This window comes from Barbus barbus, assembly GCF_936440315.1.
Source record: "Barbus barbus genome assembly, chromosome: 42".
In the NCBI taxonomy this organism is placed as follows: Eukaryota; Metazoa; Chordata; class Actinopteri; order Cypriniformes; family Cyprinidae; genus Barbus; species Barbus barbus.
In genome coordinates this window covers 13,930,874-13,941,427 of record NC_136720.1, presented here as the reverse complement: position 1 = coordinate 13,941,427, position 10,554 = coordinate 13,930,874, and the positions used below count along the sequence as shown (strand labels likewise).

The window sequence follows — 10,554 nt, the reverse complement described above, 5'->3', positions numbered from 1 at the left end:
CACCTTTACCAATTGCCACTAGAGGGAGCAGGCTTTCATTCAAAATGGTGTATGGATAGGAAAGCAAATCTTTTTGAATGGATAACGAGTTTCTGTTGTTTGCATGCTCTGAATATCTGGTTGTAGGTTTGATTGTTGAAAGGTGCACTGTGTACAATGCATATAATAAAAGAAACAATGGCACTAAGTTAAAGTAGTGATTGTCATAATGCAGTTATTTAATGGGTAAGTTAGTTCACCTAAAAATGAATCTCTTTCATATTTCACTTACCTTTAGTTCCATACCGGTATGACGTTCTTTGCTCTGTGAAACACAAAATAAACTTCAAAGTTGCTTGAATTTAGCTGACTTTTAAAATATCTTATTTTGCTGGTAAACAACCTTGGACCAACAACAATCCAGTTAAGTTAGACTAGTTAATGAGCAGCTAAAACCAGCTAGAAACCACGTTAGCATCTTAAAATGGATTTTCCAGAACAGTCTGTAACTTGCCAGATTATTGCTTAGTTGAATAGGCCTACAGCCTACAAAATATTCAATTACGTTTAGGAGAAGTCGAAGTTTAAAGGTAATTTCTGTCAGTAACTTACGTTTCGCCTCACGCACTAACGTTACATCTGATTTGGCGCCACAAGAACAGAAACATCGCTTTTTAGCGGACTTTTTGAACAAAACACTGCACTGATATACACGAGACAGGTATATGTGAAATAAAGCGATAAATAATCACATACTTGTACTTATTAGCACGTTTTGTCGATATACACCGCCCGATTCGGATGGTAAAATAAAGCGCTAGAGCCACCTACTGTTGCTATGGTTACCGCGTCGCAACGCGACCTTTCCTTTTCTCGATCGCCTACTTAGCGCGATTTTGTACTTGTAATCCAACTGAACCCTTTTAACGCATACATGTTGTAACAAGAATAGACGTTTGAATGTAGAATTGAGTTGAGAAGGTTCAAACCTTAATCAGGGGGCTCAGACCTCCCCAAACCCCTCGTTGCATAGCTCTGGTGACCCATGCCTGCCATCTACAGCGATGAGAGAAGCTGCATGCATCATTTACTGAAAGGAATAGTAGTCTGCCAAAGCAGAACACTTTATGACCGAGCTTTCACTTTTTGTGTCTTACAAAAAGTAAACAAGTTCTTCCTAACAGACCGTGCGACTATTATTATTATTAAAAGGAGCGGTTTCGATTCAGATTTCTGTCCATGTCTCATCAATCTCTCTGACATTGAGCGCAATATATCACAAATAGGCGGAGATGTCACTCAACCGTGCCCGTAAAGGTGGGCGGACTGGAGTGTCCCCCCCTCTGCCACGAGACCCAAAATCCCTAAAATCATCCGTCAGCCCGCGGCGGGGAGCAGACTCTGAATTAGCCTGTATCGCGCAGGAGATGGCGGATCGTGTCTCCGCGCCCGCAGCTCACCGAGAAGCAGCTTAACTTCACGACAAAACCTCTCTTCAATGTCACCATGCGCAGCATCTCATCCTGCGGTGCACTGCTGTCAGTCTACTACCCCCAGATCTTCCTCATCCTCACCAGCGGCAGCTACCTGTAGGTTTGAACTACTGCTTTCATTTTTATGAACTTTAATATCCTGTCGGCGTTATTGGCACAACAGTCAAGCGAAATTACTGTTAAATTAAAGGGATTATGGTTATTGCATTGCAAGATTAGACAGTCGACATGAACGGTTTTTGAGAGTGCAAAGAAATCATTATTTCCACACATGTTGGAAATGGCATTATTTAGTGCACCTGCTGAGTTACACGAGGAGACTGAGCATGTGCATTTACTTGAATTATGTTTTAAGCCATTTTGTGCTTGAAAAAGAAGCAAACGCTGAATGCTGAGCCATTCAGCATATATATTACTTAAGATATTTTATTAAAAAAAAAGACAATCAGAATCCATTCACTGTAAAAATACCAATTTAAAAAATAATTAAAATTGTGCAGTAAAAACATGTTAAGTGTAAGTGTAATTAACACACTAAATGTACTAATTTACTGTAAAATACTTTAAAAATTGTGGTTTTCAGAAGTAAACAGTATTAATTACCATACTTATCTCCTAACAACATCTATTACATTCAACACAACAGTGTTTATAGTAAATTCCCACTAATGTTATTATCTTAAATATGCTTATTCGTTTTGGTAATAGTTATGCACAGTATGGTTGATTAGTTAATGTTTATTGCATTATGTGTCCTGTGTTGCACTGATGGTGTTTTTGTTTTTGTGTGGGCAACACTGCATGTGCAATGCATGTTTTTTAGCTATTGCTGGTGAAAAGGCCAGTTTTGATGAATTTTTAGTCATTATCTGCCTTTACCACCTGCATTATTTTTGCCTTTAGTAGTAGGCTATATTTGAGTTACAAACAGGTTTTAGTAGTTCAAGAAGGTTATATCAGTTAGTTACAAGAACAAGAATGCTAAGCTGTTATTATGACTGATGAATGGACTCTATAGTTTTGGTAGCTCCTCTCAAGTATGGCTTTCTTGGCTCAAATTAGTTTATTCCAAATTTGTATCAGGACATTAGTTGTATTGCTCTAAAATAGGACTTCATCTTGCAATCATTACTACTGACATCCCCCACTGTGTCAGGAATAGTTTAATCCATTAAAATAGCTCAATATATTTCTGGATTGTGTTATCTAAATTGTTAGTCAATAGACTAACACTGGGGTTCACTTTGTTTAAGAACAGCGGAACAGATGGCTTGATTTACAAGAGTAATCCACATTTGTGTGTGGTTTCACTTTATGGGCTATATAGTCTGTTATCGCATTGTTGTATGTGTTTTTTGTCTGTAGAATAGTCTACGGTTGGCCTTTTGATTTGTTTAGACATTATTTGGGACCCCTTTGCATTTTAAATCAAGTTCAGTTACACACTTGCCTGTAAAAGCTTTGATTCATGAACTTTGAGTTATTTGTTGTTCTGTTTTAAATGAGTCATGAGACACTCTTAAATTCTTTCATTATAGTAAAGGCAATCCTTTAAATGTTTCCTGTATTGTATTGAAAAAGAAATGTCTGTGAGGAAACTGTCTGGCAGAGTGCAGTTAAATCATCAGGGTATTTGAAGGGTTTATTCAAACCTTTTAGAAGCACTATAAATATATCTTTTAAAACACTAAGCAAGAGATTTCAGATGAGAATTATATCATTTAATCAGTCTCATGTTGTTCATTCTTCTGGAAAACACAAAAGATGATATATTAAAGAATGTTCTAACTGCTTTTGTTCAAGTCTTTTCATGCAGTGAAAGGATTTTTTACTTATACAGGTTTGCAATAACATGAGGGGAGTAAATTATGACAGAATTTCCATTTTTGGGTGAACTGTCCCCATTTCTTGAATACCTGGTCTACATCAGCTGCTGACATCAGTGTATCTGGTCTCCTCCAAAGGGCTTTGTCTTCAGTCGTGGCTTTGGGCGCAAACATCATCTGCAACAAAATCCCCGGCCTGGCCCCCCGACAGCGCGCCATCTGCCAGAGCCGCCCAGATGCCATCATCATCATTGGAGAGGGCGCTCAGTTGGGCATCAACGAGTGCCAGTATCAGTTTCGCTCCGGACGATGGAACTGCTCTGCCCTTGGCGAGAGGACCGTCTTTGGGCAAGAGCTGAGAGTAGGTCAGTAGATGCAGCCCCGTGAGCTGTGCTTGTGTGTGTTGCTGTGGCTCCGATTTGTTTCTGTGAGTGTGACCCTGCGAAACAAGTGAGATGACAAGAGGTTAAAGTGGACGCAATCTGTCCACAATTACTTTAAAAAATCTTTCAACAAAACATTTGCACAGTTACAAACACACACAAATGGCACCAGTGACTTTGTGAGAACCCCAACCAGGAGAGCACACAGTAATAGTGTTTTTTTAATATAGCACTCCGATATAAATTGCCTTTCAGTCAGAAATGTTTTATGTTCTTTTTATGTTCTGTTGTGCAAATTGCTTGTGTGAGAGAAAGAAAGCCATTGTATTGTTAAACTGCAGCAGAAAAGTTGAGTTTCATTTTGCAATATCTAGGAATGGATGGAATCTACAGAATATTTACTCAATTTCTCCACCAATTTTGACTCTAAAATTGATTTAAACATAAAAAGCTGAGTGTGCTATGCTTTTATTGGTAGCTAAAAGCATAATCAAATTAATTAAAATATTTAACAAACAAACATATAAGAAGCATGACACACTATACCTACAGCAGAGAAAATCTTATAAAATGCTTTGCTTTTTATCTAATTTAATAATTCTCAAAATTGAATTTTCGAATGGGCATTTTAGAATTAACCGTAGGTTATTTAATAGCCATTGTGAACTTTACTGAAAGGCCAATGGGTTTTCCCACAAAATCCGTAAGAATAACAGTAGTTAAAATTCACCAGTAGATCCAGGCACGCATTACTTGTCAAATTATACAAAGACTTGTAGCATTCAGATCTCTTGGCTGAAGGGAAATATCCTGTGCTCAGTCAAACCTGATGATCAGTTATAGGACTTCGGCTTTAAATATGAGAAAAACCACACCGCTAATGGTCTTTTCCATTTTGCCGGATGGAGAGAATAATCACTGTTGCCTTTACAAGATTCACTGCCAGCATATCTTGATGAGGGATATTATCCTAAAAAAAGAAAACAACAGCAATTTCATATTTATTTCCTGCTTATATTGTAAACGCAAATTGGTGTATACTAAAATATTGCGGTATTATTGGCAGACCTTGATGAATAATCTTCATCTAAAGTCTGGGAACAAGACTATAATTGCAAACGTGATGACCAGAGTTCCAACTTTTCACAACACGGCGCCCATAATCAATATTATTAATAAATAAATAATAAGAGCAATAAGAAAAATGGAAAAATAATGAAAATAATTGAAAAATATTTAAATTTTAAAAAATAATTATGTTTTAAGAAAGGTATTACACAAAACACAAAAAGATCATCGTAAAGCCATCAGCTACAAACCTAAACCGTTCAAAAATCCATTCACCATAGAACAATTCATTCGTCCATATCGGACAAACCACTGCAACAGTTTGTTTTTAATTGAAAGTGAAACTCTTACACTCTGTCGTTAATTAATGCATTAGTACAGAGATAACAGTATAGACATCTTTGTAGCAGTCAGTCCATTCTTGATAACCTCTTTTCATAAAGGCCGACCAGCAGGGGTCAGTTTAGTCTCCTTGCATCAATCTTGAGATCAAGAGTGCTCTGCCCTGCAGAGTTAAGTTCCATCACAAATCAAACAAACATGAACTAGTTAACCATTTCTTAGGGTTAAAAATTACAGTCAGGTGTGTTTTTGCTGCTTTGCATCGGAAGTTAGACCCTGCTAGTAAATGGAGTTGCTACACGGTTGAGTGGGAAATCTAACAAAGATGCGCTCACTGGCATGGTCTTTGGGATGTCAATGGTGTCAAATCATCTCAGAGGTTCTACTCTCTTCTTCCTAGGTAGCAAGGAGGCTGCATTTACCTACGCCGTTACGGCAGCTGGTGTTGCCCACGCTGTGACAGCAGCCTGCAGTCAGGGCAACCTGAGCCACTGCGGTTGTGACAGAGAAAAGCAGGGCTATCACGACCAGGAGGATGGCTGGAAATGGGGCGGCTGCTCGGCAGACGTCAAATACGGAGTGGAGTTCTCCAGACGCTTTGTGGATGCCCGAGAGATTAAAAAAAATGCAAGGAGACTAATGAACCTGCACAATAACGAAGCAGGAAGAAAGGTATGGAAGAAAAGTTGCATAAAGTAATCTACATAAAGGTGCATCTCAAAAAATTTGAATATTGTGAAAAAGTTTTGTTTTGTTACTTATTTCAAAAAGTGAAACTTTAAAAGTTTTTGGTTTTAATTTTGATGATTAGAGCTTACAGCTCATGAAAGTCAAAAAATGTATTTACATTTCATTAATTGTTTAAATTTCATTAAATGATCATCCCTACAGTGTAAATTCCGGGTATCTTTTGTTCTTTGAAACCACAATAATGGGGAACACTGCTGACTTGGCAATGACCCAGAAGACGTACATTGAGGGTACATTGATCCACAAAGAGGGTAAGTCACAGAGGGTCATTACTGAAAAGTGTGGCTGTTTACAGAGTGCTGTATCAAAGCATATTAAATGCAAAGTTGACTGGAAGGAAGAAATTGGGTAGGAAAATGTGCACAAGCAACAACAGGGATGACCACAAGCTTGAGAATACTGTCAAGCAAAGCCGATTCAGACACATGGGAGAGCTTCACAAGGAGTGAACTGAAGCTGGAGTCAGTGCATCAAGAGTCACCACGCTCAGACGTCTTCAGGAAAAGACGTCTGAGCGATTGTGTTTTATCAAGTTCAAAGTCAATGCAGCCATCTACCAAGAGATTTTGGAGCATTTTATGCTTCCAACTGCTGACAAGCTTTATGGAGATGCTGATTTGCTTTTCAAGCAGGACTTTAGCACCTGCCCACACTGCCAAAACCACTTTCAAGTGCTTTGCTGACCATGATATTACTGTGCTTGATTGGCCAGCCAACATGCCTGACCTGAACCCCATATGGAACCTATGGGATATTTTCAAGAGAAAGATGAGAAACAGTTGATCCAATAATCCAGACGAGCTGAAGGCTCAATAGTGCCTCAGCAGAGCCACAGGATGATCGCTTCCATGCCACACCTCACTGATACTGGAGTTTGTGCTAAAGGAGCCCCGACCAAGTATTGAGTGGATAAATGAACATACTTTAAAGAACTTGAACTTTTCTGTTTTGTAAATCCTTTTTTTGATTGATCTTAGGAAATATTCTAATATTTTGAGATACTGGATTTTTGACTCTAATCATCAAAATTAAAACAAAAAAACTTTTGAAATGTTTTACTTTACATGCAATGAATCTAGAATACACAAAAGTTTCACTTTTTGAAACAAATAATGAACTTTTTCATGATATTACATTTTGAGATGCACCTGTATATATACTAAATTTAATTAAAGAATTACCATGTTTTCATGTGATTTAGTTCTTAGAAACCATGAATTGTGATACACTGCTTTTAGGGATTAAAGACTTGAGGGGCAAACACATAGGTACATTACTACTGAATCCCAAATCCTTCTCATTGAAGGGGAATATTAACATTTAACTAAACGGGTAAATGTCAGCCATCACGTACCACTGTCTGTTGAACATATCAGTAACACATCAAACAGCCAAATAGTTCTGCTTTTAACTCAAATGTAACCATATACATAAATGGGGACTTGAGAATTATGGGCATTTCTCCCGTTCTTTGATGTGGCCCTTCGGAAGGTAGAGAAAATTACAGGGCATGATTTGGCTAAAACATATTTTTTCCTCTCAGTTTTGACAGATATCTGGCATCGCACATTGAAACATTGCTCAGGACGTATTGAACAATGGGTTTTGGTTCAAATTGCTGAAAACAGTCAAAATAAAATGTAAAGAATTTCCCTTACCCGTCAGCTGCATGAATTCACTCGCACCACAGCTTCAGAGGCCTCTGATGAAGTCATGCCCAATGTAAAATACTATGCGAGTATTACTAGGAAATAAAAACCAGATAAACCACATTTTTTAAAAATGTGAAATATAATGTTTCAGGATTGTTACAACATACATAAATACATAGAATGATGTTTTAGTAATATTTAGTAAAATTTAATAATAGTAAAATTTAGAGCATTGCAAATAAATAAAATGTAGTTTAAAAAATGTTACCAATATAATAAATTTTTAATTGATTTCTGAATATTGTAAACATAAATTTCAGTAATAAAGCAAGATAAATAGCTAACAATTTATCTTTATATTTTAAGTTTTAAAAATTATATTTTTCATTACATTTACAATTATAATTAAATTGTACAATTATATTTTACATTACACACATTACTACACAAAATTACAAATAAAAGTAATAAAACAATGTATATATTTATTTCATTTTATTAGTCAAATTAGTGTCGGGCAACGATTAATCGCATCCAAAAAAAAAAAGTTTTTGTTTACATAATATGTGTGTGTATTGTGTATATTTATTATAAAAGACACACACAAATAGTAAATATTTTGAAAATATTTATATGTATTTACATGTATATATTTATATTCATATATATATGGATATATTTATATATAAATATTTTTAATATATAAACATTACATATTTATCTTAAATATATACATGCATGTGTATATTTTTATATACATAATAAATATACACAGTACACACACATTATATACACAAAATCTTTTATTTTGTATTTGATTAATCATGTTTAATCATTGCCCAGCACTACAATATATATTATATCTTTCATTTCCAAAACAAAGCACAATCATTTTGGTTTTTCTTTACTGTTGCAGGTTCTAGAGGAACGGATGAAGCTGGAATGTAAATGTCATGGCGTCTCTGGCTCATGTACCACAAAAACCTGTTGGACGACTCTGCCGAAATTCAGAGAGATCGGCTACGTCCTTAAGGAGCGTTATGTGACTGCAGTCGAGGTGGAGGCCGTGAGAGCCACGCGTTTTCGCCAACCATCTTTCCTGCGTCTCAAGCAGTCCCGTGGGTACATAAAGCCCACCGACACAGACTTGGTTTACTTGGAGCGCTCGCCCAACTATTGCGAGGAGGATGCTGCAACGGGGAGCGCAGGAACGAGAGGGCGGCTGTGTAACCACACGTCCCCTCACACGGACGGCTGCAACCTGATGTGCTGCGGCCGAGGCCACAACACCCATCAGTACACACGTGTGTGGCAATGCAACTGCAAGTTCCAGTGGTGCTGCTTCGTTAAGTGTAACACCTGCAGTGAAAAGACAGAGGTGTTTACTTGTAAATGAGCGAGTGGTAGAGTTAAAAGGACAAGAAAGAAAGGCGAGAAGCCAGTGGAAAGAAATAGAAAGTGTTTGAAACAGAAATGGCTTCATTTTGCACATCAGGCAGTCTTTATGCAACAAAGCCCCGCTGAAGGAGACTGGGATGAATAATGAAGATGCTGGAACTTCAGAGGAAAATGCACTGACTTCAGACAGACTTTTTGTGAATTCATGCAAACATATGGATGCTACCTATGCAGTGCAAGGCTTTTGTAGATCTCAGATTCTCACAGACTTGAGAAAGGTCAGCTGGGGCCTGTCCTGAGGACCACATATAGACTCCTATTGAACAGTCTAAACTGCCCACAAAAGTGATCTTTTTCAAATTAAGGCGAGAAGAACTTGTAAAATGTCCCACCAGCTGAGCCCCTATGGGAGTTCAAGAGGAGAAACGTGCTGCAACTTTGCAACTCTGGAAAGCTTCCGTCACACTGTATCTGTTTGAACACTGAAAAACATGACCTTTTTTTACTTTTCTTTGGAGAAAAAGTCTGAATATGTTCATACTGTAGATTTCTCACAATGGTACACAGAAGTATGAACTTCTAATATCATTGCTACTGATCTGTTGCTTCCAAAACTCAACCCTAAACAGTATAGGACATTGCGTAAAAATAGCTTCTTTTGCAGTTTACAAATTAAGAAAAGTGGTCAACTCATTTCTACACTTAAGAAACCATCATTTTGGTGAATACGTTGCCAATTGCTGCACTGGTGGGCTTTAAGTAAACAAACCCAGTTGGTGTTATTAGGAGAGAAACTTCCTTAGTCATCTAAAGATTTGGCCATGTATGCTGCAATGCTCTAAACGTGAGTGTGTAAACGTGTGGGAACAAGACAGAGAGAGAGCTTTTACATACTTAATAGAAATGTGACCCACCACCGTTTGAGTGACCAAACCATTCCCACGAATGCCAGAGACATGGGATTCCACATCACTGCTCCGGCGTGCACAAGGTCTAGTTATATTCCGCCTGAGCCAATGGACCATACAGCTATGGGTCTGAAAACGGTTAAAAGGTCACTGGAAATATTTTGAGTAGCAGTTTTTTAATATCTAAATTGTTTATACGAGTTATATGGCTGGTAAATTTGTTAAAATATATTTTTTTATGTAGAGAATATGGCACTTTATGTCAGGTATATTCAGAGTAATTATTGATACTGTTTTCTTCGTCATGTTTTTATGGTTTAATTACAGGTCTACAATTTTTGTCCTGGTTTAATTATGTAAGCTTTTTTTTTTCTTTTTTTTTTAAATGACTTTTCCTGAATTCAAGTTATGAAATGATATGAAACCATCTCATCTTTTTGTTGTCTGGATGCATTTATACTTTTTTGGAAAAGATTTACACTAAAATCGCTGGATAAATAAATGAATCAAACAGTTTGGATCAAATACATCAAACTGTGGTGATTTGAATTCATCTTATTACTAAGCAAAATGATGCCAAACGCACATCGACATATAGGAAAGTTCCCAGAAGTACAGAGCAGCTCATAGTTGTGGGTGTAGATACTGCGAAAAGCTGATCTCGGAGTGACACACAGCTGTTCCCGCCTGGGTTTGAATAGGCATCCGACCTGGCTCATTCATTCACCCACCGTATGCTCTCTGCCCCTCTGGTC

General features: G+C 37.4%; 1 protein-coding gene across 1 annotated transcript; it reads left to right on the top strand.

Moving 5' to 3' along the window:
• Nucleotides 1-1,276: 1,276 nt before the first annotated feature.
• LOC306861270 (protein Wnt-7b-like) lies at nt 1,277-8,889 on the top strand (the record flags this gene model as incomplete). Its single annotated transcript, XM_079403454.1, has 4 exons — nt 1,277-1,568; nt 3,437-3,663; nt 5,492-5,763; nt 8,410-8,889. Exons 1-4 carry the CDS (start codon nt 1,486-1,488, stop codon nt 8,887-8,889), a joined length of 1,062 nt encoding a protein of 353 aa, XP_079259580.1. The 5' UTR covers nt 1,277-1,485.
• Nucleotides 8,890-10,554: the final 1,665 nt, after the last annotated feature.